We start from the raw sequence: 27,237 nt of genomic DNA, 5'->3' as shown, positions 1-27,237 counted from the left end.
ATATCAAAGACTCCCTATCCGGGATGGTACTACTTGGAGCTATCTCAATAAAAGCACGTTGTAACCTTGACCCCGCATGCCGGTTGAGTTATCTCCCTTGAGTCAGTCACAATCTTGCTTCGTCTACGCAGCGGCCCATTGGACTGGATCGCGGCCAACCACACATGCCTGGCTGATCGGAAGCCCATCCGCATTACCTGGTCATGTGGTCGAGCTTACTCTACAGGGTCATCTTGTAAAATGGTGCCTGCAACCGCATGAGTCGCGGATGGAACACGGGTGCCGAGGACAACATCAAGGCCGATTGCTCAGAGGCTACTGGAAATTTGTTTGGAATTTAGATGCCGATGAAGGAAACTTCTGCATGATTACAGAAAATTGCATGTTCTGTGAATTCGGTAGTTGACACCACGATTTACCAACTGCCGAAATCCGATGCAAACATGCACGATTAAGAATGGCCACCTCTATCGGCACGATATTCCATACAAACCCAACTCTCCCAGGCTCCCCATCGATTGCGTGCGGGCGTTGACCCCTCACTGCAAGGTTAGAACGTTGGGCTACACCTTTACAGTTTAACGTTTTGAAGCATCAAAGTTTGTGCGCCGTACAACAGGACCAATCAAAATGCTAATGCTTGAAATTGAAAATGTCACGTCAGATTGTTCTCGTTTCCAGGGCCGGGGGTTCGTTGGGCTTTACGCGGCTTGGTATATACGAAGCCAACGACGCCATTTTCGGTCTGTTGTGACCCCTCAAGAAGCAATGCATAACAATAACGACCTCACCGAAACTTCTGCTCATTCAACGCGCTAACCCGGCGGCAATTCGTCCATATTCCGACCGATCACTTTCATTTGTTAGCATGCCTTATCATTTTGTGTCTCTCCGAATTCGAAGAACGACAATTGCGCCTGTATCCGATGCGTAATGTCTAGCCAACAGGGGGCCGCCCCCCCGCCAGAAGGCGTGGTGCCGAACCTGAAGAACCCAACGGACGTCTTGCACACCATAAACCTCATTTCCCAGGTACTTTCCATAATATCTGTGAGCGGCTTCATGATCTTGCGATGCCATGTAAAAACATTTATCACGCCGCCGTTTCAAATCGACGATTGTACGTCGCCCTCTGTCTCCCCTACTCCTTCTTCCCAGAGGCCAGATGCTAAAACCTTGTTTAGGGGTCTCCGTTGTGGCATGGGTAAGATATGATTCTTGATATTCATATTTCTTAGCCACTGCAGGCTCACACTTCGCAGGTATTGTCCCTAGCATACAGTGCCACAGCCCTTGTGAGTGAGTATTTACCGTGACCCTAGTGAACTTCCGATGCTAAAGCTGGACAAGTGCATCACTATGGCGGAGGGTTTCACGTCTATGAAATTTCCAAAGCGGACTTGGTCGGCTTCAAGAAAGTGAGTTTTTGCCATCCACTTCGATCAAGACGCGCGTAGCTGAGTTCCTCTCTGGGGTTGTATGCCGACACCATTGTGTATGGTCCAAACTCTTATTTCACAAAGCTCGCCTTGCTTCTAATCATCACGAGGGTTTTCAGGACATATAGAAAGACAGTCTTGGGAACCTACGGTATAATAATTCTCATGACTGGATATTATTTTCCCGTCCTCGTCATCAAAACCCTCATTTGTCGACCGGTCTCGGGATTCTGGGACCCGACAGCTCAGGCGGACTGCTTCAACCAAAGGGCCATTTTTGTTGCCGACACAGCTGTCAGCGCCGTCACCGACCTGGCTGTCCTCTGCCTCCCTATTCCTGTCGCACTAACTCTCAGAATGTCTTGGAGCAAGCGGCTAAAAGTAATCGCTATGCTCAGCGCAGGAGGTATAGCCACGGCAGCGAGCATCATCCGCATGGTCCTCGTCGTCAGACTTCAAAAATCGAATGACGAGCCGGTCGACTTCATTCGATTTAACCTTCTCGGGTGAGTTGCTCTCCCTCTTCGACGGCTGTCCTGTCGGACATGCTTCGTGGACCAGACTAACGACGATATCAGCACTGCCGAGGTGAGCATAGGAATGATATGTGCGTGCTTACCTGCTGTTAACATTATCATCATGCGTGGATGCGACTTTTCACCAAATTCGAGTCGCGGTACCAGAAACTTTTTTCCTCCTGTTGAATTGAAGTTTTTAAAGGGAAGTAAACTCAGAACACAAAACTTAACGGGTATGTTGAGGAGCGACGCAGACATGGAGTCATCGTCGGTGAACCCTTCAGATCAGGGTGTAATGGGGAGAAAAGAGGCGAGGAGCTGCATCTTCCCCATTGAACGACTTAGCAGGATCGAAACAATACCAGAGAATAGCCCCGAAACAGCAACACGCCCAGATGACTGGTATACGAAAGTTACTTCACCGACGTTTTCGGGGCCCACTTCCCCAGATTGGGCACGGAATGCCGTCAACGGGAAAGCCGAGCCGAGAGATATAGAATCTGCGGGTACACCAGACAGCTAGCGTTGCATTGTTCATGGAAGGATGTCCTTTTAGAATACCCGTTCTTCTAAATAATAAGCTGAAATATTATTTGAAACTTGAAGCCCAAGTGCAACTTGACATTTCCGAGCGAGAACTCAAGTCGTGGTAGTATTCATTTTGTTGTTGTAAGCATGCCTTGGAGTGTGTGTGACTTGACAACTCATTCAACCCGCCTATTCTACTCTTTGTGATATTCACATCATTCAGCATTTTTTTCCGTGCGGAAGAAGTTCGCTGTACACGGCCCTCTCCAATTCATCATACAGCCTGATAACGATTGGATCCCCAAAAGGGAGAATTTGCACGAACAGCGCAGCTGCGATGCCTGACTCGCGGTCCATCCACCAGTGACTGTTGCACATACCACTCCATGTCATGCTACCCTTTTTGCGCTTCCCAGGCGCATCTCCCATATTGATGAACCCAGTAAGCCCGTGGTTAAGTTTCATGTTTGGCTCGAACTGAGGTGTGGCGTTCAACTGCAAAGAAATTTCCGTCTGCACCTTGGCCAGCTCATCGTTGAACTGTGGCCGGAACATCTCGTCCACCGTCTCCTTGCTTACGATCTTATTTGTAAGTAGTGCGTGGAGAAACTTGGCGTAGTCCTGTGCCGTGGTATGAAGGCCAGCGCCACCACTTTCAACCTCGTGCTCTGTTGGAAATGGCTGCGGGCCGGGACCAAGTGTGGATTTATCACCGTCCCTGTAGGCCCATCCGGAAATCCGTCCCGAGATGTGGGGAAGTTTCTCGGGCCAGAAGCCGGTATCCTTCATGCCCAGAGGCTCGAATATGTCCTCGGTCATGTACTCGCCGAGGGTCTTGCCTGTAATTTTCTCCAGGACGAAACCTACCCAGTCTATAGCTGTACCATAACACCAGCTTTCACCAGGTTTAAACACAAAGGGTGTGATGAAGCTTTCGAGACTCCATTGAGGGCTCGGTTTACGGCTAGTCGCCTTCAGCCATCTTTGAAGGCTAGGGTCCATAGCATCGTAGCTCAGGCCCGCAGAATGGGTGAGCAGTGTCCTTGCTCAGGTTAGATATTGTTTGGGCAGCAGGATCGGTTATCTCATACCTGAGGCTAATGGGTGTGTCGTGATCTTCAAGAATTGGCTCTTCTTCGCTAGTAAAGCCTCGAAGAATTGGCATCTGTTTCAGCTGGGGTGCCAAATCGCGTATATCATCATCCAACCCAACCAAGCCGCGCTCAACAAGCTGCATTATACTAGTAGCCGTGATTATTTTCGTCATGGATGCAACGAATGTGAACGTGCCGGCATCCCATGGGGGGGAGTCCAGCGCATGATCTCTGCGGCCAGCTGAGCCGCTGTACAGGATTCCTGCTCTTATATTTAGAGGTGCTCGGTATGCTTTGCCGTGCACTATGGAGTCTTACCATCTTTATTGACGACGAAGAAAGTCGCGCCAAGGAGTTTGTCCGTTGTGTCTTCTTGGCCAACAGCGGCGGTGTGCTTGGCGAGAATGGCGTCGAGGGAATTCATTTTGTAGAGCAGTGTTCAGAAAAATATCATCCGGCGGTGTGAATTATCTGGCAGGCGATGGTTCAAATAAGGGCAAACCGAGCTCAATGTTTATACCCGTAGACGAGTTAAAGGTGGACCTTGGTAATGGAGGACACGGTGGCAGGCCACGTTGTTCGGAGCAAATAGTGGCTGGGGCGAACAAAGACGATGGACCTGAAATGTGGTGATAAAGGTGAATTCCACTGTTGCCTAATGATTGCAAGAACTTGAAATAGAAATGCACGGAGCCCCACATCTGGTGAGTAATAGAGCGATTGTGTTCCATCCAGGAGAGCTCTCTGCCACTGGTCTAGTGTCTACTATGTAAGCCTGCTGTAGCTACCTACATTTGTAATTGGCTGAGGTTGGTTTTCTACCTACTGTCTTACTGGCAGACCATGTCTGTGACATAGGCCTGCATAATCCATGTCTTCTACGAAATGCCAAGATAACCGTTCCTCAAGTTATGATAACGGGCATGGGTAATGACGTACAATTAAATGGCTGTCATAGCATAGTTACATGTCACTTAAACTGTTTTCCATCTTTACTCTTTGCGTATTCCAAATTTATCCGCGAACGCCTTCAGAAGGAAGTGGAATGAATGCAAACCTCATCGGGAGTGGCTTGGGTGATATGCCAAGGTAAACCATTTGACTTGCTTTAAGAGTAGTAAAGCCGTCCTCATTGAAGGCGCCCAAACTTCATTAGAGCATCTTAGCCAAGATCTACTTAGCCGACATTAGTATTCGTATTCGTCTAACAGAAACTGACACTCTTCAGGTACCTATTTCGTCTTACGCAATGTTAGTTTATTCAGCAAATTTCAAGATGGCGCCAAGAAATCATTGGCATTACCGAACTCTACTACCTAGCGCAAGGAACGGGGAAGATCACAAGATGTATTTACAAATGAAGGTTGCGAAGAGACTTTCAAGCAATAAATGACGACCAAGTCAACCTACAAGTCGTCCTTCTAAACTTGTCAGACTGCGTAATCTGATTTAGATATTTTATGACTGCCTAAGGAAACCGCAAAAACGCATATACCAGCAAGACTATGAGTTAGTACAAAAAGTTTGAAACGCTTAATTCTAACTGCCGTCTATCGGGGCAAAGAAAAAATGCAGTCATGGCTGCCGACAACATTAGAACATCACCACATATAGCGGAATGTCAATGCCTTATCTCCTTGGCTTGAAAGCTCCTCTGCTGTGTATCGACTATCTTCCCCAGCGGCCATCCTACTGTCACGCTTCTTATTGATCCCAATATAGGACAATATGAGTATAACAGCGGCGATAATGCCAACCGAAATGAACCCAAGCTCTAATGCATGGCCAAGAATGTATCTGGGGGCGTCTTTCTGACGGTAGAAGTTGGAGGCCATGGCCTTTTTTAGTCAGTAATCGTCCTTGTCGAAGTTAATTGGCAAAACTTACGCCGCCCAAATTACCAACGCCAATCTGAATAGCCATTCCAGCACTACGTTTGTAACTGCCAGAGAGGTTGTTTGCAAGCCAGCTAATCACTCCAGGGAAGGCAGGATAGATCGCGCAGGCAGCAACAAAGACTCCACCGTACACAACTTTGGGGTTAGAACTTGATATACACCTGTTTTTTATGCTTTCGTCAGCACCGCACTTGACTCAAGGGATTGAGGTTGAATACATTGAAAACCCAACAATCATCATGCACAGAAATCCAACAATGAAGGGGCTCCGTTTGCCCAGACGATCAGAGAGGTAAGCAACTATAACTGCAAGTACCGCAGCAGTGATGTAGATGGGTACTGTCATAAGTTGAGCTGTGCTTGAAGTGTAATTGAGGTTTCGTATAATCGTGGGTAGAAATAGGCTGATGCCATATAACGGGCAAACAATCTGAGAGACAGTCAGTATATTCACCCATGAAATCAGATTGCAGCCACTTACACCCCAGTAAACAAATATGTTGATCCAGATCTGCCAGTCTGTGAAGGCATCCCAGACGTATTTCCACTTAAACTCTTCAGCTTCCGGGACGCGAACATGACTCTCGTATTTGCCCTGAACTTGCCCTTGGTATTTGAGCCGATAAACAACAAATGCCCTCTCCTCTTCTGTTAAGAATTTGGCTGTCTCGGGGAAGTCGTGCAGGGCAAAAAACGCCCAAACCGCCACAAGGACTGTGACAATGCCTTCTAGGATAAAGATCCAACGCCACCCCTCCAATCCACCTGTGCCGTCCATCTTGGAAATTGCAAACGCCAAGAGGCCACTGAAAGCTCCAGCAATTGAGGCTGCGGAAAAGAACATTGCCTGACGCAGTTGAATCTCATGTCGACAATACCACATGGTCAAATAGTACTGAAACCCAGCGTTAGATCAGCAGCCAATGTGCACCGTTGCTTGTAGTGAAAAGAACTTACAGCAACCCCCGGAAACAACCCAGCCTCTGTGACGCCAAGAAAAATACGAGCAATCAAAAGACCCTCGTAATTTCTCACGATTCCCATGAGGGTCATCACTGTGCCCCACGCAACCATGATCGTAGGAAGCCAGATGCTTGGGCGAAGCTTTTTGAGGAGCAGATTGCTCGGCACCTCAAAGGCGGCGTACGTGAAGAAAAATACTGTGAGACACCAGTTGTACTGATCAGATGTCATTCCAAGATCTTCTTGTAGCCCTTCAATCTTAGCGTTGCCAATATTTCCCCCTTTCATCAGAGTCAGTAGACAGCGTTCAAAAAAGCTTCAGTGTAACTCTACTCACGGTCAAGAAAAGACAAGAGATAGAGTAACGCTAGCATGGGAATAAGTCGAATGTCCATCTGGAGGGCGTTTATCAGCACATTAGCCATCGTGGTTAGATAGTCGCTTTTATCTCAGCTATATTTTTATTTTGTCTGTCGGGGATGTCAACTACCTTTCTTAAAATTTTCTTCTCATCCAAACGAGCAAAGGATTCCAGTGTGGTGGCTTGATCATTCGTAATGGTATCAATGCGACTGGTCTTGTCCCTCCTCGTCGCATGCTCGTGATGTCCACTCTCAAGCCCAGAAACATCCATTTTCTCTCGGTGCGGGGTGTCGGAAGCCATCTTGGTCGCCTCAAAAATATCGCCAAATGTTTTCCCAAAAGGCTGTAGGAAGTACAAACCGTAAAAGCACCAGAAAAACAAGTAAGTTGAAATGGATGTAACGCAGAACAGGAACGCGACACGACAGTTACACTGGTAAAAACATGCTAAGAGAACGAATAGTAAACAACTATTGAAGCCTGTCCTAGATATAGGCCCTTCCGGTTAGTCGTCGGCTCGGCCTAGGACACAATGCCAAACAGGATGGCGAAAGTCCTCTTCGTCAGCGGCTGAAGCTCGCCCCATTCAGAACGTGGTCGGTAGATCTAAGCGGCCAATAGAGGGTGTTGTCATCTCTCCATTCCGCGGGACTTCTGCTAGTTAACGCCGAGGTTGGAGTTTACCCCGCGTCGTTTGACCTTAATTTTGTAAGCCTGGGGAAACTAGACTGCGGACTGCTGCCCGTTCCAACGTCGGACCCACGCACCAATGTATTTGGTAGTTGGAGATTGGCTACAGACAATCATGTATGGTACGAGATCGACGCAGCGGAGCAATTGGCGTTGCAGATGGTCGTGATGTCACTTAAAACGTGCGGGGGAGGGGGCCGGTGTTCGGACCGCGCACGGCAACTAAGAGCCGCCGCGGTGCCTAATTCCGCTTTGAACCTGACAGTATGCGAATACAACATCGCGGAATCGGCTTTACATCTGGGTCCCGAATGGTCACGAGATGGAGGCGACACAAACATCCAACGTTTCCCTAGTTTCAAGTATTTATTGCTACACAGGCAGGTTGCTCTACATTCTATATTCAGAAGACAACTGAGTGTAAAGCTTTCAGAGGGATTACCCACCCATCAGGCTGACTGTGAGCAAGAGAAGACTGAAGATCAGGAAAGACTCCAGTTCGATCAATTCCAACAGCGTTGAAAGTCTCACCCTAAGGCGTCGACATCGAGCACATCGGTGTCTTTCCCCACCCCTTGGACTGAACCTATTACCATTTTGCCCTTGACTTCCGCTAGCACATCTCCAAAAGGAGTCTCTTGAAGTCTGACCAAGGCGCCTTATCTTTGAATGATGAGCCCGTCTTATCTCAACGACTTAGTGGGTAACTACCAAGAAAACGTTGAGCGGGCGTAGTTATTACTGATGGGAAGCTTAACCAACAGCCATAAACAGAGTCTCCGGCGAAATAAATGCCTAAACTTCATTCGGTTGGTTTCTTTTCTAAAGTATCTTCCTATGCATGCTTAGCTTTGTGCCCCTGTTTTTTCTTCCATAACGTTGGACATGAGAAACAAGCAGAGTTCTGATAAACTCCAACTTCATTCATCAAATGTGGATATCTTAAGTTTTATCTTCGTGACCACTTTTTCACTGAACTGAACTTAAGCCTTGGTGAACATGAAAGCCTCCCTAACAAGTACCATTGCTTCAAGACCTTTTGTCTTCTGTCTACTCAAGTAGCGAATTCATTTAACAAACTTTTTCGAACTCTCAAAAAATAGAATACGATTTCACTAGGTAAAACACGAGACGAACAGGTTTCGGCAGAAGTGGTTATCAGTCGACCATAGAGCTGTGATGAGGAGGTATTCTCAGGTCGAGAAGTAGATCAAGCACAGAACGATGACGTCAGTACTGTGGCGCCCAAGCCCCAAAGAGAGGACTTATGATGAGGTCATTGGGAAACATGTAGCCGCGCATAAGTCGAAAAATGGCCCATCCATCTGTCTGTTTACAATTGACACAAGCCTTCTAGATGTACACTGGATAAAATAGTCTGATTCTTTGGAACTGCAACTACCATGGCTGCTGTTCCGGAGACACCACAGCTTTTGCAAGACCACGATGTACACCCAATACCACTCGTGGGAAAACCGCTCAATCGTGAGCCTCCGGTGGCCGACTTAACATCAAGGTATTTACAAGTGTTTGTGTTTGGGTAGAATTGCAGTGACTCACTGTTAGACTTAGTTTCTTAGCCGGCGATGATGCCTACAATCGAAATCATGGCTCAATTCCCGAAATTGGTCGTGACTCTCACCGTGTCTTGGTCGATGGCGAGGTCCGGACGCCTCTATCGCTGACGGTTGATGACCTTGCCTCTATGTTTCCACAGCATGAAGTAACATGTGTACTCCAGTGTGCCGGGAATCGCCGGCATACTATGCGCACGTGGCTGAAGGAGGTGGACGGCATAGATTGGGGCGATGCTGCGATAATGAATTGCAGTTGGCGGGGTCCACGTTTGATGGACATCCTCAAGTTTGCGGGAGTTGAGGTAGTTGAGGATGGTCATGTTGCATTTTCTTGTTATCAAGCAGAGACTGAGAAAGACAGCTGGTATGGTGCCAGCATTGAGCTTGAGCGTGCCATGGACGAGAGCCGAGAGATTGTTCTCGCACTAGAGGTAAGGCCTCAGATATCACCATTTTCTAGCCTTCGAAACTAAATTTTGGTTTACTTGGTGTTAGCGCAACTCAAAACCCCTCTCACCCAGTCATGGTGCACCTGTTCGCGTCATTGTCCCTGGCGTTGCGGGTGCGCGGTCTGTGAAGTGGTTGGACCGCATGACTGTTCAAAGGAAAGAGTCGTCCAACTTTTATCAACAGAGAGACTACAAAGTCCTTCCTGAAGAAGTAAAAACTGCAGAGGAAGCGGAGTCTCACTGGGAGACTACCCCAGCTCTCCAGGATATGCCCGTCAATTCCGTCATTGTTTCGCCGAGATCTGGCAGTTCCAAACCCCTCAAAGAGGATGGAACAATTGAGGTTACAGGATATGCTGTTCCAGGAGGCCCTGATGGACCAATTGTCAGCGTTGAAGTATCTATTGATGAACAGAAAACATGGACCCAAGCGACATTGCACAGTGGGCCAAGTAAGTGGTCTTGGAGCCTTTGGAGTGCTTTGGTCAAAGCCGAAAGGGGCACGATCAAGAGGATTTTTTCCAGGGCAAGGGATAGAGGAGGCAACGAACAGATGGCAAAGCCAGCTTGGAACCTTCGCGGTGTTGCATACAACGGGTATGGAGAATCCAGAGATGTTACAATTACATGATGATTGTCAGGCCAAAGTTTTGGAGATTACCTCAGAAAAAGCCTACCTGTCACCGCATTCTTAAATCATAGCTACCTTGTTATATCCCGTGCAATTTTAATAAACACAGTATGATCCAGCAATTGTCGATTACTAACACTACATTTTAGCAGCTCATTCAGGTGATGTGGCTCAACTGAATATTTATCTCTGTCATTCCAATTTCGCGTCAAGTTGTAATATGGAAACACTACCTTGAAGTTACTGTAGTCAACTATATCACATTAGCGAGTCAGCATACGATTGTCCCTAGACTCTTTGGCGATATATCCCTAAATATCTTGAGTTTCCAACATCCTATCTAGCTATGTCTTCTCCAGAAGCTCAACATACATCTAGCTAAAGCTTCGGAATACGTGTAAATGGAATCTTCCTCTTATTATTGGCCTTTGTCATATCGGCAGTAAAGTGATTTCCAAGTCCTTGAAGGCCTCGATCCAGTCAAAGTCACTAGCTGCCGGTTGACTCATAATCTCTTGCTTTTGCCAAATTTGCTGAATAACTTCCCATAATCTCTGATAATTAGCGATATGATAAGACTGAACCCGTTGCCACCAAAGGGTCCAGGTATCGTGAAATGTCGCTTCACAGGAAGCCACAAAAGCTGGCCACATTATTGGCGCCATTCTCTTGGCAGCATTTGAAGCTGACCGTTCCTTAATATCCTCAACGGCGTGCATGTGTTCAGCTATCTTGGCAATCACTTGGTCATGATCATGACTGCAGCACCTCTGTATGCGGCGATGGTAGTATGTGAGAGCAGCCAGATGCCAAGCATTAGAATGATGCCGGAATATCTCAAAAGCATCTTCGTCATCCGATATATGTCGGGAGGATTCAGCTTGAAATGACCAGCAGCAGAGGCGGTCTCCAAGAGATTCACAGGCTTCCAGCAGTCCGTCTGGGATTGGTTCTTGATACTCTTTATACCATGATAGATACTCAGCCAATCGACAAGTCTCAAATATGTTCGTGGCAGTGACAGTTGTGATCCCATACATGTATCCGAAGCAGCAGTCTGACTCAATCCCACTGGCGACAAAACCTTCGGTATCCTGAGTGTTAACTGAAGGCCAAGGTCGTGGTGACGATGAAAAGGCCATGGTTCGGGCTAGTAAGTGTAAAAAGTCGCTGATTTCGTTGAGTTGTCGAGTTTCCCGACTAATGTGCCTCCATTTTCGGCGTCGATTTCTTAATTGCTGCGTGCCTTGTAAGTGTATCGCAAAATCGGCTTCGCAGCCGGACATGAACTGAAACAGTAAGTACGTCGAGCCAACTCCATATAGTCAGTCCAACTTACGTCTATCGTTACAAGAGACAGCATTGCCACCATCAGCATCTTATAGTCAGTTGTGGTCATTTCAAATCTGATTGTTGACTGAAGTAAGAATAAAGCCTGCTGCCGATGCTGAGAGCCTATTTTATGATAACTTGTCTGGGATGGAAGACAGTTCCATAGATGGAAGGCGGACGACGATAGTAAAGAATGAAGTATGACGGACTGCACAGATTGCTTATTTGTTTGCTTCATTGGTGACATGCCAGAAGCCGCTTCTAATGCTGCCGGAATGTATAGCTGCCGATAGGGATTTTGTGGGTGTTCAATAGGTTGTAGCAGGACAGCGATATGGTCCGCATAATGGTGCATGAGTTTGTCAACGGCCAGATTGCCAGATATACTGATAGATAATCTGTAGCTTGATAAGCTGCTAATATCGAATGGCTTTGTGTTATGTATTTGTAAGACAGTCGATGAGGAATTCGTGCTGCCCAAGCCCTCACTCGAGGGGCTAAACGAGGTGATGTATCCTGCGTTCTTTTGAGGAGGTTTATAACCATTAGGAATGGCACTCGTATGTTCATGGACCAATCTGTTGTTGTTGTCGCTGGGAAGTTCTGGTACATCATGTGACGTGAACACATCACTCTGGGCCATGCTTGATGAGTCGTCAGCGTGTTGAAAACCCCGGCTGGTCGAGGCTTGGCCTGGAGGTTTGGATTTAAAAGATTCCTTGTTGGTGTCACCATTCTCAGCATCCGTTTGAAGTGTCGGGAATACAGTAAAAGGCCCTTCCCTCATTGAACAACCTGAACCGGCTGCAACATCGAGAGTCTCCAGAAACTTGTCTATTTCTTGTGTTCGGTAGGTAGGTCCTGTATCTCGATCTGAAAACGAGTTGTTTAAGTCATGAACCCCCAATCTACCTTGGGACAAAGTAGTCTCACGTACCAATTTTGATTCTTCCGCCACCACTACTGTTGGTGCGTTGGGCTTTGTTAAGTTCGCGGAATGGATTGGAAATGTTGATCCATTGAAGCCTGATACCGTAACCCCCGCAGGGAACTTTTATCTTCAGGCAGTTCCCGCAGCTAGAAGGCCTCTCGTCACACTTGACTTTACGCTTCTTGCATGTCCAACAACTACGGGATGTGCACAAGTGGGTTAGCCCTCATTATTTGTGTCTACAAGCAGTGCGAAGTGTTTACCCAGTGAAGGTCATTGACCGCTGTGCCTTGGCTGGTTCCATGATTTGGAGCACCACCTTAGTAAAGAATTGTGGTCGAAGGATGAAAGTTCAAATAGTGTCTAGGTATGAAGCAAGGATAGGCCATTCCCCAACTAAGGGCAAGGGTGCCTGCAGCGCTCTGCGAGTTCAGTAGTCTTGCAAAGAGGGGTTCAGAATCTGGAGAAAGAGTCGTCGGTGATAAGGTGTTTGTAAGAGTGCTATCGATCTAGTCCGTTTCGTCGGCAGCGTCTAAAAATCGGCTCTTAGCTCCCTATAGTGGGGCTAATATAAATCCATGCCAAATCCGGGTTTTTTTTTTTTCCTTTTTTGTTTTTTTTTTTGGCGCTAGAAAAATTATAACGTTAGTTAGTATTCAGTTTCTAGCTTAGTAAATAAGACTAACTTTTATATCATCAAAACTCTTTAGTAACTATAGCCCACTTGAGGATATACTACACTATGCGCCAGGATATAACTCTCGTAAGAGCCCGCGGGCGCAACGACAGTCGTCGCACAAAGCTTGTGGAAGACGATTTCCTCTCATTAGCAGCACCTAGTTAGAACCTCGATCGTGACAAGCGCATTTCTGCTCTTCAGGACCTCTGGTGTTGTGGGTTCGCTCAGTCCAGGACCAAGAGACGGTGCACTTCGGCCATAGAAGCAATGGCATGAACTACATTATGGCACTGAACGTCACTGCACCCTTTACGCTCTCTGGCCCGGACACCACACTCTTCCTCAACTAAAATGGCAGCCTGGTCTTCAACGCAGATGAGTATCTATATCCGCTGCGCTCTGTAAGTGAGCGGGATGCATCGAACTTGATCCCGGACAACCGGAGCGGATCTGGACAAGCATCTCCACTTCGACGCATGACGAGGTACTGGTGTCGCTCCCAGCGAATATTTATATTAATACGGATGTTCTACATGGGAGTGCGGCATGGGTCAACGGAAAACTTCCCGGGCGGTTCGAGGTTTTTCGTGCATGGCGGCTATCATATCCTTTTCAGCTGGAGCCAGATTGCCCTTGTTGCCCCGCTCGAGACCGTCGTCTAAAAGGGGCTCGTTGTAAGAGAACCGTGATGCATACCATTTACACTCGTTATTCAGACATATCATAGCTTTTTTTTTTTTTTTTTTTTTTTTTTTTGATTGGGCTTGTGCAGATAATAATGAAAAAAAGTCTTAAATACAAAGCAAAGAACTATTGTCCATAAATTGCGACAAAATAGAACCTGCAGTTGAATTCCAAATCTTTGCGGCATATTTCACCAGACTTAGTCTTTCAAAGACCTAGAATATAACGTTTCTTGACAAAATCGCGCAAAGGCTCAACTGGAAAAGCCCCATGTGAAGGCCATCGAGCTGCCCACTACATGCTTTCCATCCGACCATTCCAGTCTGCCCCAAGACGTAGCATTAGAATTAGCATTACGGGGCGGCTGCAGCTTCACTGCCACTACATAGGTCTGTTTTTCCCCCTCAGAATTGAAGACGAGTGTAGCGGGTTTTACGCCAACCGTGACCATAGTCGGGTCATCCAGTGAAACGAACACGTTGTAAGTGCCGGCACCGCCCACGTTCTTGACCGTCCGCGTGAACATGGCTGTGTACGTCCCATTCGTGGTTGAGACGTTGTAGAACGCGGAATAGGAAGGATAGTTGAGGTCATATGCGCTATACTCCAGTCCCGGGGTGCAGGTAAAGTTGCTCTTTGTGATTCCTTTTGTGAACTCAGTTGTAGTGTTGAAAGCGCACAGGGAATCACGGTATTCGTGTGGGGCGATGTTGTAGACGAGACCTGGGTCCAAGGCAGCCATCGGGTCCACATGTCCGTTTCCGTAGTTGAAAGGGTTTGCGACGGTGGAATTTGTATTCTCTAGTATTGGCGATGAGGTGCCTTTGAGTGTGGTATACGCGGTGGTCATAATGGCGGACTTGACCTCGGCAACGCTCCACTCCGGACGCCGTGCCATGATGGAGGCCGCAATGCCAGCAATATGGGGGCAAGACATGGATGTACCAGATATGATTGCGAAATTGCCCTTTGTCGGGTTTAACTTGTCGTTTGTCCAGCCGGCCAAAACGGATACTCCGGGACCGGTGATGTCGGGCTTGAGAATGCCAGGCGCTGGTATGGTAGGGCCTCTACCGCTGAAGCCGGCCATAATCGGTGCCGGGACGCCGACTTTAGCATCGCCAAACTTGAAGGTAATCGTGGCGTTCGGGCTTTTCGCGTATTCTTCCACTTCAGAGCCTGCCTTGAAGCCTAGGTGTACCCCAGGGATGACATGTGAGGACGCGAACAACTCTTCGCCCTGGGTGGCCGGGCTGACGACAATAATACCACTGCCGCCAGCATCTTTAACAACTTGTCCCTTTTCTCTCATAGAGCCTTTCCCCAAGCGACAGACAACAACTTTCCCGGCCACCTTATCCGGGTCAAGGCTGTCTTTAAGACAGTAAGCTGCGATAGAAGCGTTACCCTTGCTGACTTGAGTGCCGCGAACGAGACGATGCATCCCAGCATCAGCCACTGATTGGTTCTTACTCCCTCCAGCACTGGTTCTGTACAGGCTGGCGCCAGTAACTGTTTTATTACTCCCGAGGATGACGCTGGCAGGAAACTCACGGTCGAGCGTGCTGGCGGCAATAGTCATCGCCCATGGCGCGATATTTCTCACTGTACCAAACTCTGGTCCATCGTTGCCAGCGGACAACGTGACGAAGATGCCCTTTTCCATGGCGGCGTAGCTCCCCGACACAATTGGATCCTGATCGCTAAGTTTGGTCACGTTAGGACCAAGCGACAATGACAAGACGTTGACGCCGTCCGCGATAGCTTGGTCCATGCCGGCGGCGATATCGGACTCCGCGCAGTCCTCCTTCCAACAGACCTTGTACATTGCTATGCGGGCGTATTTGGCGATACCGCGAGCGGTGCCCTGTGCTAGGCCATTGAAGCTTGCGTTGTGCACCTCGGCGCCGGCCGCGGTCGTCGAAGTATGCGTGCCGTGGCCGAGATTGTCTCTAGCAGACTTGTATTGCCCGGTCCAGTTGAATGGGTGAGTCTCATTGGACATCTCCGCGACGTAGCCCTTATAGTAGGATCGTGCGCCGATTAGCTTCTTGTTACAATCCTTGGCCGTCCACCCGTCTTCTTCCTCGCATTTCCCCTTCCAAGTCTCCGGAATTGGGCCCATTCCCTCGTCGCTGAAGCCTGGGTTCTCGGGCCAGGCTCCGGTGTCAAGCAGTCCGATGACGATATTTGACTCTGCATCTTTAGCTTCGGTGTCATTTCTCTCATCCTGATACGTATTCTGGTTCAGAGGGAACTTCCCATACAAGGCCTCGTTGCTGATGAGGCCGAGAAACTGAGGGGTTCTGGTGGTGTGGAGGCGGTACATCCTATCAGGCCTCACTGACAAAACGGTCCCATGGGCGCGCAGCGCTTCGGCTTGTGCTTCGGTGAGCTGCGCCGCGTATCCATTTATAGCGTTGGAGTAGGTGTAGAGAACAGAGGCTGGATCTGCAGCAATTGCGTCGAGGGAGGCTTGTTGCAATGACCTGCGATGCGTGCCACTCCCGGCCTCCGCTTGTTCCATATGAACGATGTACGTTTTCTTCGGTTCCCCTGCCGCGAATACCACCGCCACTAAAATGAGTGCCCTCAAAACGAGTCCCAGAATTTGTTTCGCCATAGTGCCGTAAGTAGCTTGGGACGTCATACGTATTAGTATTAACAGCTGGGCAAAATCACAACTACCCCTCTGGGCAAAAGTGCCAAGAAGCTAGACAACGTGATTTTCACCTTGTCAGAGGTTACAAGAACCCTCGAAGACGGTTTTTACAGGTTATCAAAAAGTCGATTGGAAAACATGGAACCCGCTGAGACAAGCGCTCTCCTCAAAAAAGATGTGATGGCGCTTATGGACAGCCAAAATAGGGATTTGAGACCATCTTAAACTAGTCTAGATGACAGCTACATTTGGTTCGATCCAATGACATGTTTGGAGCTTCCTCCTGCTAGCAAAACTATCGAACGAAATAAGCGTGCTTCCAAGCACAAAAGGTGGCATCGGCTGTATAAATCCTCGGTTGGCTCGGTCGTAGAACATTCCTAAAGTCAATCTCAAGTGCGGGGCAAACTTACACCTCAAATCTTGTTTGATCTGTCACAAACGAGAAACGGCTCTTACGGTTTGTATTAGGGCCAGTTTCTTAAGTTTTGGGGGTTGACGAGAAAATCTCCAAACCTTCTTCCTCAATTATGATCACACCTTTGCATCCCATGCCTGCCAAAACCCACGCGTAGCTTTCCAACTCACGGTTCCAGGCCGGGAATACCGAAACTCAAACTATTCGCATGTTGCTGACCAAAGTCCCGGAAGAACTTGCCGTGAACATTAAAAATCTTCAATAAGCCATCGGTTTGTAGCCATAAACCGTTGCTGAAGAGCCTCAAGGTGGTATGGAACGTAGCTGCAGGGGTGGTTGAGGTAGGAGTTGTTTATTGTGAGAAATACATCAGTGGTGAACCGCAGCCGAGAGGAGCAGAGTGACAGCTCAGAAATACTTGTCGGGCCACTAATGAATTTGAAAACTTGTCAGAAGAGAGTAAAACCCTGTAGCCGCCTTTGAAAGTCGAGACGGCTAGCAAAGACCTACTTTCTGTAAAAGAATGACTCACTGCTGTTTAATTCGGAACCATTGTTAAGTAGCGTCGCCGCCAGGTAATCTTTCGGCAAAAGGTTGACCACGATGCGCGGCGGGGCCAACCGAACATTCCGCCGGCATCAGCAGATTTATTGGAGAAGGTATCACTCTTTGTTGACAATCTTAGGTGCTCCTTAAACCCCTCTCTTAGTTTACTTGCAAATGGCATATACGTCTAGACAAGACACGAACTAACTGTGCAAAACCACCGAAAGCTACTGAAAATAATAGAGGCAGACTTCGTTATGGACCTCGGTGACTACACTCCTGGTGACACTGTATTTGCGCTGCCGCCTGACTGTTTATTAGAGAAAGGCCTTTTGGTAATAATCTACGCTGCTTGGGGGTTGAGCTCTTGCGGCTAAACATGCCGAACTTCAGGTAAAATACCCAACAAGATCCCAGTGAACTCACAATTACTTGTCTTGGCAACAAACCGAGAGAACTCAATCGAGAAGCGTTCAGCTAACGGAAGAAGCTTGAAACAAGGCCCTTCTCATCGCTAAGCCGCCACGACTCATGCGAGAACTAACTAGTAGCACAGGTAGGCCTTAACTATTTTCTCATTTAGCATTTGTTAGCGTTGAGTTTGTCTAAAGTCTCACGTGCCCTTTCAAGTCACCAATAATTGAGGGTTTTCCATGGGCATAAGCATTTGTAGTCTTTCTCGTTACTTCTTTCATCCGCGGTCGTCATTTCTGTCTTTAAGCATATGCAGCAAAGATAAGTAATACCGCAGCAACCTCTGTTCTCACGTCGCCTACCATCGCCAGCATTTACAATTAGTTAAATATTCTCTGACCATAAACAAATGAAGTGGATGGCAGGCTATTCTCGGTTGCAAGCCGACAGCGACACGGCATTGCAACTTGAAGTTGAGAAACCATCCATTTTATCCGATCCTTGGATGTCAAGTTTTCGCTTGAACACGGTTGAGGCAGTATGGCGCGCTGCATGCTTTTTCATGTTCATTACCGGTGCCTTAATGATGATAACAGCTTTGAGATGGGCCCCATCAGACAAATACTGTGCTGCGCAGCTCAGCGTATGGTGTACGTGCAACTCGTCTTCTTCTTTATTTCCCGTACCTTACGTTGCGTTGTGCATATGCTTAATTACTGATTAACCCTCTAGCTCCCCTTTTGGAAGCCGTCGAGTACGAGGAGCGTGACTTTGAGAGTGGTCTTGCATTAGACAACTCGGGCTTCACCGGCCTTCCCACCGCAGAGATGGAAGCCAAGTGGGAAGGTCTTGCTCAAGGTATTATCAAATATCTCACGGTCGCAGTAAAACAAGATGGGTTCACTGACAACTAACACGATCTCTTTTCAGTACCCGGTGTCTTGATACCATCTGACCGTGTTCCCTACCTCAACAGGAGCGTTGACCAAGGCTTTGTGCCGGCAATTTCCAGCTCTCCTTCCTCAGGATTCGTTGGTGGAGTCGAAGTATTCCATCACCTTCATTGCCTCAACATGTTGCGGCAATACATCTGGAGAGACTCTTACCCTGAAAACATTATACCAAGCTTACTTAAGTTGAATTCGCCGGAAGTTGCCCGGAACCATACAAATCATTGTATTGATACGCTGCGCCAGGCACTTATGTGCACCGGAGACGTTACCCCATATCTGGTTTACAAGACCGAAGTTTCTGTTGAGTCAAAGTCGCCTATCAGAGAAGATTTCCAAGCATCTCATAAATGTAGGAAGTTCCCTAAATTACTAGACTGGATGATGAAGAATGGGGTTGTAATCTCGTGGGACTCGGTAAGCGAGAACATGTAGTAGATTGTTGCGACGTTCTTGTTGATTGTCTCAGTTCCATCTGTACTGTATCGGTTGGGGCGGTTTGTCAGCTATGATCCTAACTACGCTAAGAGAACGGTTGTTGACCGCCAGGGCTGCACTAGCGGCGCCCTTGCGGCAGACATACCAGGAAGTGTGACGTGCAGAGCTGTATGCTCAGGCCACATACCCTAAAATTCATCTCTTAAGTTTTGCCTAGTAGTAACTGTAACTCCGCGTTCAATGTAGACCTGAGTCCAACTGGCTCTTCTACGTCTATAATATCCACTTATTCTCCCAGCAAGATTGTTGAGTTCAAAATGGGGTGTCAGAATCTTATGCTGGTCGGCCCTTAGTGGCGTAAGCAGAGTTTCTTGAAGATGACTTCAGATGAGTATGAACCGTGGAAGGTCCTTCGAAGTATATATCGAGAGGCCTCATAGAACTTTAGGGTCGCCCGTACTAAATGGACCGAGGATAGGCCACTGTTGCCTCCTCTTCTATCTAGTTAAAACGTTGTTGATAATGATTAACGTCTCTGTGGCCCAGTTAGCCCATTAGGTTGTTTCTTATCTTGTCCAAAACCCTAAACCACCAACTCTGGACTGGTTTATGGGTGGATATGTGCTTTTACATTACTAATGTGTGTCATCAGGGACCCTGGTACCGTTATATCCTGCGAAAGTACGATCTAGGATCTGCTCCATATATCAAGGTATGTTGACAAACTTTCGCTTCTTCTACAGGTCCCCGCGAGAGGGAGGTGGCAACACACAACACTCTCGTTCTTCTAGGCACATCACCTGTCATTACTCCCCTTGTTTCTTTATTATTTCTCAATTCTTTTTGTCCAACTGTTAAGTGGTCGTTGAGTTCCTGAAAATGCACCACCTGAGAAGACTGCCGTAAGTCGCGGCGGCTCGTGTGCAGTCTGAAGGGGTGTTATTCAGGCAAGTGGACGGCTTGGCTCATAACTGAGTCGAATCAGCACGATAATACTAATGTCGGTCATTATAGCCCGGAAAGAGGCTAACGTCAAAAGAATTTCATACGGGGATTTCTTTCCAGAGTTTCAGCATTTCCAGCCAGAATCAAACTCTGCAAATGTACTATTACATAACTCTAGCGGTGTGGATACTTCAATTACGACGAAAGTCTTCGTCCCCTAATGTGTTTACTTTCTTACGTCTTCTTGGCAATTGCCTGGAAACGTAGAGAGAACAAATTAACGGCACGATGTCCCAGATAGCGCCGAACAATGTTATCGGCAGTGCAGAGACAAAGTATGCTGAAACTCTAGTGACTTGGCGACATTTAGCATGTCACTAACGCTTGCGGGGTTCTGCAGCTTGACATAAGAGTTAATTTTCTAACGTTAAGTATTGGCACAGCGGTTGTTGTGGATAAGCGTCAAACAACGCAAGCAATACATTTCGCGACCCAATGGGACGCTCCCTCGAGGCTGAGGGTTAAACGTCGGTTACATGTGAAGATATCTCTGTTTCGTGTTTACCTCCTGAGTAATGCGGAGGATATCCATTGCAAAAATTATGTTGACAGCTCACAAAGAGACAATCCGCGTATGGAGCCGCTGCCCTTGTTTACATTTCGGCTGCAGTACTATAAGAAGGTCAGCGGAGTTCTAGCCCCGGGTATTCTATTACAAAGTCAGTGATGTGCCATGGATTTCGTTAATTTCCGGGTGTGCATGTGGGCACATGGGTTACTAACTTCAGATACACCTGAATTAATCCACTGCCCCAGGTCGAACCTTACTAGGATAAAACAAGGCTTTTCTAGTTCTACTTGGTATCTGATTGAATACACACTTGAAAGAGAGCATGAACCCCGGAAAGAATTTCCAGAACAAAAAAAAACAGAAATGTCGAGACGACCTCTAAAAGTTTCCGGCTTCATCTGATCAGAATACCCCTAAAGCAAGCTGTGGGTTTGATTTTGTTCTGCAGCTCAACCACTGACGGCTCGCACGTTGAACCACCAATACATATTCAATATAACGGTATTTAATACTGTTTAAGAAGATATAATATAGTTATTCACTAGCCGCACTTGAAAATATGCATCAATAAACCCCCGACTGTTTATTACTAATACACTAGTAAAGGTTAAAACAAGCTTAGACTAAGAAAGTTTAAGAAAAGACAGGCTATTAGGACGGCAACTCCAAGCAATGAACATGAAGTTGAAGTAACTTTGACAAGTTAGGGCCGAAATAATAAACATTGAACAAGGAACATGACGTCGATGTAACTTTACTATAGTTTAGGACGGCAGGAGCAAATGCTATGGTTTGTAAAGGGTTCAGATCATGTCATGAGTTGACATGTTGTCGTCTGACCAAGTTTTGATAGGTGAATTAAACAGCATTGCATATCATGAGGACTGTGCTGAGCGACTGCCAGATGGGTGGTGTTGGTGTGTATTATCTCCGAGAGGACAGAGACCGGAGTTTGTCGTCAAACACTGTTGAGCTGGAATAGACCATCTTGGTACTGCGCCCGCCCCAAGGTCTGGCTGCCGCAAACATCATTGTTCAACCCAGAGCTGGGGAAATAGGGGGAGTCACTCCAGCCTCAAGTGAGACTCACCATACTCACCTTACGCCATCAGAATGAACCCCATGTCGTTTCCAAACGACAATTCGACTGGTCCAAGTGTCCAAGGCTGACGCAATGACTTCGGCCTCACGCTCAAGTTCGAGAGAATCTTTATGATAATCCTGCCTACTGCCTTACTCACCGTTCTTTCAATCCTAAGAATCAAAGTCCTCGTTCATAGGCCAAAGGTGGTGTGGTATATCAGCTTGTAATATATCAAGCTTGAGTGTATATCTTGTAACAAATGGACCAGTCACCTGTGCTAACTCATTAAAGCATGAGTTAAAATATCATCTACACAGCCTATAGTAGTAGATCTCATTCTTAGTATCACTGTCACTGCTAGGGAAATAGAGCTACTAACTGTTGCATCTGCTATGAGCCTCATTGCAGCGCTATGCAAGCTAGGATTGAGGAGGCGTTCATCCTGATAGAGATTAATATCTTGAGTCCTGCCGGCCTAACCATGGTAATCTGCCTAGTTGGTTCTGGAAAATCCATGTTTTGCAAATCATTACTCGACGAAACCCCCGTTGCGGAAGGTCAATAGTTAAAAACATCAGCTGCCGCACTGTTGGGTATTGCGAACAAGTTCCGTTTCTGTGGAACGCATCTTTAAGGGACAATATATTCGGCTTCTTAACGACTGTGAGATAAGTCAAGATACGCAGCCGTTATCGAGGCTCCTGTGATTTTCCAAGTCCTTCGACCTCTTCCCAGGGCGACCAAACCAAGGTTGGCAGCGACGGGGTTAGTCTGAGTGGGGGACAGAAACAGAGAGTGTCTATCGCGAGAGCGCTTGATGGGCAATAAGACCTGCTTATTTTTGGTGATTTCCTAAGCGCTCTCGATGCTGATACACAGCAGCATATCTTTCATCGCGTATTTGGTCTTAAAAGAATGCTTAAAACAAGAACTGCGAGCACTGTTCGTTATACTCATTTTACGCAGATTCCCTAATCCACTGATGGCACTCTTGGTGACACAGGCTGATTTGAACGTATTATTGCTAGCGGGCAAAAGCCCATCCATAATTTTGCAGGACCGTCTGGGGCAGATAGCAGATCGGATCCTGGCATATCAGCTGTATCGGCAGGAGTCGATGTCCCGGCACCTCACAACCGCCATACACCATCTGAGGACCGGCAGGATACCAAAAGGGGCGCACTCGTCATCGGCGATGCTGCAGTGTTTGGGTTCTACTGCCGAAACATTGGAACAGTTCTGGTGTTCACCTTCGCTGGTTATGGCATCATTTTCGGGTTTCTATACAATTATCCCACTATTTTTTGGCTCAAGTTTTGGGGTGAAGATGTGTCATCCGCGGAACCAGTACATTCGGGGGTTTGAAAAATTTGTTTTTGCAAGACATGACTCTACTAAATGGAGATCTTCCGCGGGCTCCCACCAACAAATCACTCCAAGTTTGGGTTGGACTAGGATCAGCTGCTGTGATTTCGACTTCATCTCCCTTCGTGATGATATCGTATCCCTTCAGCTTAGGGTGCCAATGAAGTCAAAGGTGAGTGGGGGAAAGCGGGGGAGTAATTATAGTTTTGTCAGGGTGATGTCACAGAAGTCAATGTATTTAGGCAGTCCACGATATATGTAACAAAAGGCTGTAACGTAGTTAATAAGCGGGTGGACCACCCAGCCGCGACTACTCGAAGAGTACAGTCACTTATCAATGTTGTCATGAGTAAATCAATTTGAACTACTCATGAGCCTCTTTTCTAGACATGTTTTTATTAATTTGACATATTCGTACATTGCGTGCTCTTTGGCCTTCAGTAGTAGATGTTTCCTAGGAAAAGCTTAGACCTAGTTATTCCTCACGACCAATAATCGCCAAGAATGCAGAGCCGTTTCTCTAAGTCCTTGACTCGTTGATGTGATGTAGGGAACACTAACCTGCCTCCCATTCTTGTTTATTCAACATAACACATATTTCAGGCTAGGCGTATCCCTTGAAGAGAAAGTATCATTACTCCGGACTAGCATCCTTGTATATTGCTGTGCAGACTAGTCCTTAGGACGCCCTATTCCAACGCCGTCTTGTGAGAGAAGTTGGAGCCAAACTCAATGCAAAAATTTTCCTAAAGCATTTCTTGTGACTATCCCATCGAGGTCTAGTTCGCTACAGGTACATCCTCGTGAGGGGACTTAGCCACTCAGAGGCTAGCCAAGACTTTTTCTAGCCAACCAAATAATTCTGACTGAATGGCACTTACACAATGTGAACAATCTAGCTTTAACACAGGTATATGTATTATCAGAGTTACATGAATACAGACTGGGAAACAGGGCCTGATAGCCTACGGTCATGTATTTTTGATATGGCGGGAAAAAAGTGGGTGTAGATTGGGGGCTATGTAGCTGTAGGCAACTGGATGGACCCTGATGGGATAGGGTTGGTGAAAAATAAATGAAGATCAAGCTAAAGAGTTTTAAGGTTGAAGAAAGCCTGCTCATTTACGGCGAATCGAGTACTTAAGATCTAAGTATCTTAAAGACGTGTTATATTCAAGTATATCAGGCATCCCTCGTCATCGTCGCAGGTGTTTCACCACCCCCAGCCCATTCTTAACGCATTGAAACAAAACACGAAGGTACTACGTTCTTGGTAACTGAAGTTCTAGAACCCAAGTGTATCCAATGCCATTGTAATAATCTCATCTAACAGTCCAGTTTTCGTCAATCCAGTTTGAAATCTTGTTGAAGTCTCTACACTTGTGGTGCGTATTGAAGTCCGCACGCGCACCCGCAGGTCCGCCTAGGCGAACCATGAGTGGGGTGACATCAGCGAAGCACATGAGTGAGATGCGTAGAGCTTCCAGACAGTGGTCAACGTGTATCCGGTTTTTCAGAGGGTCATTCGATAGCCCAACTGGGATCTTATCGTATTTGCCCACCTGCCACCAGGTGTACACCCGTATCATGTTCTACGCAGTCAGTGAGCCAGCGGGCTTTAGAAGCGAATCAAGTGTTGGGACTTTACCAAGCAATGGAGTTGATGGAAAACCTCGAGCAGTGCGACGTAACCATCGCCTACGTCTTCGGGCACATGCTTAAGGTGATCCGCTTCAGATCGGTTTAGGCCAGAAAGTTTATCAGGTGGGATTTCGACCGCGTGCTCTGGCATTTTGTCAGTGAAGCTACTATATTATGGGTGGAAGAAGCATTTTAAAAAAACGAACTATATGTGAGATCAAACCAGGCTTGCTCTCTCTCTGGAGTTGGAAGCCCGCGGTAAATGCTTGTTGAGTTGAAAGCGTCGTTGAAGTCCATTGTAACATACTCAACGGCATCAAGGGCAGGAGCTGTCTATGTTAGAACGCGTCTCCAAGTCTTCTGCGGGATCACCCAAACTTTCGAGAGAGCTTGGAGGGCAGAACTTACACCACATAGACAGCTGGCGCGCACACTGCTGATCGCTCGGAGCACGCAAGATAGAAAACATGAAGCCGAAAGCCACGCTAAGAGCCAGGACACTAAGAGGAACGAGAGAACTTCTGAGTAAATCGGCAATCCGTGAGTGAGTCCGTTGGTTCCATTCTATCCAGCGGAACCGCTGACGAAGACTTCCTTCGCCGTTCTGACTGTTGCCAAAATCCTCAACAGATTCAGAGTCTCGGCTGTCAGTAGACATGAGAGGCTTGTAAGATGGACTCTTCGCTTCCATCATGGGTGGAATCATGGTTGGGTTGGATTCAAGAAAGAATGATTTCAAACTAGAGAACAGTTTGCAAGTAATGCACATGTGAGATTACGTACAGCAGTATGTGAACGAGAAAGGGATTATTTGAATGATATAAGATTGTATTTCCGCAAAGTACTCACTTGGATGTACATAAGTGCTTACCTTACTCGAACGATTAGAAGATTTAAGACCTTAAATATTACAAAGCACAAGTTTGAAACCTTGTGCCTCCTAAACTTCCGCTATTATGAGAAAGTTTTACAACAAGCGACTGAGATTTGCTTCTAGATTTCACTAAATACTTGAAAAAGAAGAGGGACTAATGCACGAGGAGCAGTCTAACAAACTTTCTTTTACTAGCCTTTCTTATTATCTTTGTATGCAATTTCCAGTTTTATGCAACTAAAGAGTATGGGGGTTGCTAGGCATGGTGTTTGCTGACGTTTTTCATTCGTAAAAGGCTGGATCAGAAACTCTAAAGGGTTGCATACAGTTTTTGGATGTAGACGGAGAGAGAGTATAAGTCATGAGTTGCCTGGGATCTGTTGTAAATGCAAGTTGAAGGTATACAGAGACTCGGCAAGTTGAAGGCATTCAGAAACTCCGCAATTTCTTCGTTAGGTTCGATCGTGTACATGTCGATTGAGTCAAGAAAACTATCGCGGAACTCAGCTGCTGCATGCTATGATGAGTGACGATGCGTGAGTCGTGCGGTGTGATGTTGCATGCAATGGAGGCATGGTGTGAAGCCGATATGTCCAGTGAGGCAAGTTGCCCCGTGATAGAAGTATTCGGGACAAAAAAAGCATGAGATTCTCAAGATGAGTAAACTTGAAGGATGAAAATCACTCAGACTAGTTGTTTCTCTAGTGTTTGGTCTTGCGAATTGCACTTTGACTATAAATATGAAAGCTTTTCGCTGTTCTCAACCAGATTTTTTTTCCTCATCAACACAGCCTCAAACATTTTGAACAGAATATCAAATTATCAGACCCTTCTCAGGTTTTGAATTGAAAATCAACCCCCTACACAAAAATGAAGTCTGCCATTCTTGCCATCGTTGCCACCCTTGCGGCTTCTGTCGCCGCCTCGCCTGTCTCTGAGCGCTCTATCGGTAGTATTACCGTGAAGCGTTCTACCCTCATGGCGGCCTCTAAGCGCGATCGCGCTGCTGATAAAGTCACTGAGGACAACATTTCTGACAGTGTCAACTACATCCTGAAGTTGTTCGTCGACGGTGATAAGCGTCCCGATGCTTACCAGGATGAGATCGATGCCGCTGATCCCAAGGAAGTCCTTGGCTAAGAATTTCGGGGAAAACAAAACCGCCGTCCATGCGGTAAGCTCCTGCAAACTACTGACGCAATTTTCGAAACTCTTTGGCATTTCACTGACGTCTTCTTGGTTGTATTCCTAGGCGATATGACTCGTCTTTTTGGACAGATTCTACACCGTGAATAACAAAGACTGAGCTGGACACTTGCGGCTCAGTTATAGCGGCGGACTAAGAGTATGGGGTTACTATCCCTCAGCTTTGGTGAATGGTCGATGGTAAATGGTGCCTATCTCATGTTGGATAGCTTTAAAATCTTGTCATGGAGACTAGCTTTACAAAATGAGACCAACTGATTACACCACGTAAAAATCAGAATAACACGCCCTACTTTATAAGGGTTAGGGTTATCGTGTCCAATGATGACAATGCATGTTTCCTTAAG

At 46.9% G+C, this 27,237-nt stretch overlaps 10 protein-coding genes across 10 annotated transcripts; 4 read left to right on the top strand and 6 right to left on the bottom strand.

Moving 5' to 3' along the window:
- Positions 1–933: 933 nt before the first annotated feature.
- Positions 934–2,480, top strand: CTRU02_211378 (uncharacterized protein; the record flags this gene model as incomplete). The annotated part of the gene is made up of 5 exons (XM_070205621.1): positions 934–1,160; positions 1,340–1,418; positions 1,461–1,945; positions 2,018–2,267; positions 2,295–2,480. The coding sequence occupies 5 exons, from the start codon at positions 934–936 to the stop codon at positions 2,478–2,480; spliced, it is 1,227 nt and encodes a 408-aa protein (XP_070060864.1).
- A 224-nt stretch (positions 2,481–2,704) lies between these two features.
- On the bottom strand, positions 2,705–4,003 carry CTRU02_211377 (beta-lactamase; the record flags this gene model as incomplete). The annotated part of the gene is made up of 3 exons (XM_036720400.1): positions 2,705–3,527; positions 3,577–3,841; positions 3,898–4,003. The coding sequence occupies 3 exons, from the start codon at positions 4,001–4,003 to the stop codon at positions 2,705–2,707; spliced, it is 1,194 nt and encodes a 397-aa protein (XP_036588143.1).
- A 1,177-nt stretch (positions 4,004–5,180) lies between these two features.
- Positions 5,181–7,104, bottom strand: CTRU02_211376 (high-affinity nicotinic acid transporter; the record flags this gene model as incomplete). The annotated part of the gene is made up of 7 exons (XM_036720399.1): positions 5,181–5,417; positions 5,467–5,638; positions 5,696–5,907; positions 5,959–6,372; positions 6,435–6,721; positions 6,778–6,856; positions 6,931–7,104. The coding sequence occupies 7 exons, from the start codon at positions 7,102–7,104 to the stop codon at positions 5,181–5,183; spliced, it is 1,575 nt and encodes a 524-aa protein (XP_036588142.1).
- Positions 7,105–8,896: 1,792 nt separating this feature from the next.
- On the top strand, positions 8,897–10,150 carry CTRU02_211375 (sulfite oxidase; the record flags this gene model as incomplete). Its single annotated transcript, XM_036720398.1, has 3 exons — positions 8,897–9,009; positions 9,066–9,501; positions 9,566–10,150. The coding sequence occupies 3 exons, from the start codon at positions 8,897–8,899 to the stop codon at positions 10,148–10,150; spliced, it is 1,134 nt and encodes a 377-aa protein (XP_036588141.1).
- A 431-nt stretch (positions 10,151–10,581) lies between these two features.
- Positions 10,582–11,837, bottom strand: CTRU02_211374 (uncharacterized protein; the record flags this gene model as incomplete). The annotated part of the gene is made up of 2 exons (XM_070205620.1): positions 10,582–11,442; positions 11,490–11,837. 2 exons carry the CDS (start codon positions 11,835–11,837, stop codon positions 10,582–10,584), a joined length of 1,209 nt encoding a protein of 402 aa, XP_070060863.1.
- A 382-nt stretch (positions 11,838–12,219) lies between these two features.
- CTRU02_211373 (uncharacterized protein) lies at positions 12,220–12,609 on the bottom strand (the record flags this gene model as incomplete). Its single annotated transcript, XM_070205619.1, has 2 exons — positions 12,220–12,355; positions 12,416–12,609. Coding segments are annotated over 2 exons (330 nt in total), but the record flags the coding sequence as incomplete, so codon positions are not given.
- Positions 12,610–14,029: 1,420 nt separating this feature from the next.
- On the bottom strand, positions 14,030–16,399 carry CTRU02_211372 (subtilisin-like protease; the record flags this gene model as incomplete). Its single annotated transcript, XM_036720396.1, has 1 exon — positions 14,030–16,399. The coding sequence occupies one exon, from the start codon at positions 16,397–16,399 to the stop codon at positions 14,030–14,032; it is 2,370 nt and encodes a 789-aa protein (XP_036588139.1).
- A 1,826-nt stretch (positions 16,400–18,225) lies between these two features.
- CTRU02_211371 (uncharacterized protein) lies at positions 18,226–19,201 on the top strand (the record flags this gene model as incomplete). Its single annotated transcript, XM_036720395.1, has 3 exons — positions 18,226–18,466; positions 18,549–18,674; positions 18,747–19,201. The coding sequence occupies 3 exons, from the start codon at positions 18,226–18,228 to the stop codon at positions 19,199–19,201; spliced, it is 822 nt and encodes a 273-aa protein (XP_036588138.1).
- A 5,290-nt stretch (positions 19,202–24,491) lies between these two features.
- On the bottom strand, positions 24,492–25,516 carry CTRU02_211370 (uncharacterized protein; the record flags this gene model as incomplete). The annotated part of the gene is made up of 4 exons (XM_036720394.1): positions 24,492–24,761; positions 24,818–24,954; positions 25,017–25,139; positions 25,219–25,516. 4 exons carry the CDS (start codon positions 25,514–25,516, stop codon positions 24,492–24,494), a joined length of 828 nt encoding a protein of 275 aa, XP_036588137.1.
- Positions 25,517–26,554: 1,038 nt separating this feature from the next.
- Positions 26,555–26,824, top strand: CTRU02_211369 (uncharacterized protein; the record flags this gene model as incomplete). The annotated part of the gene is made up of 1 exon (XM_036720393.1): positions 26,555–26,824. One exon carries the CDS (start codon positions 26,555–26,557, stop codon positions 26,822–26,824), a length of 270 nt encoding a protein of 89 aa, XP_036588136.1.
- Between the last annotated feature and the right edge of the window lie 413 nt (positions 26,825–27,237).

This window comes from Colletotrichum truncatum, assembly GCF_014235925.2.
Source record: "Colletotrichum truncatum strain CMES1059 chromosome Unknown Contig_0007, whole genome shotgun sequence".
In the NCBI taxonomy this organism is placed as follows: domain Eukaryota; kingdom Fungi; phylum Ascomycota; class Sordariomycetes; order Glomerellales; family Glomerellaceae; genus Colletotrichum; species Colletotrichum truncatum.
This window is presented reverse-complemented; position numbering and strand designations above follow the sequence as displayed.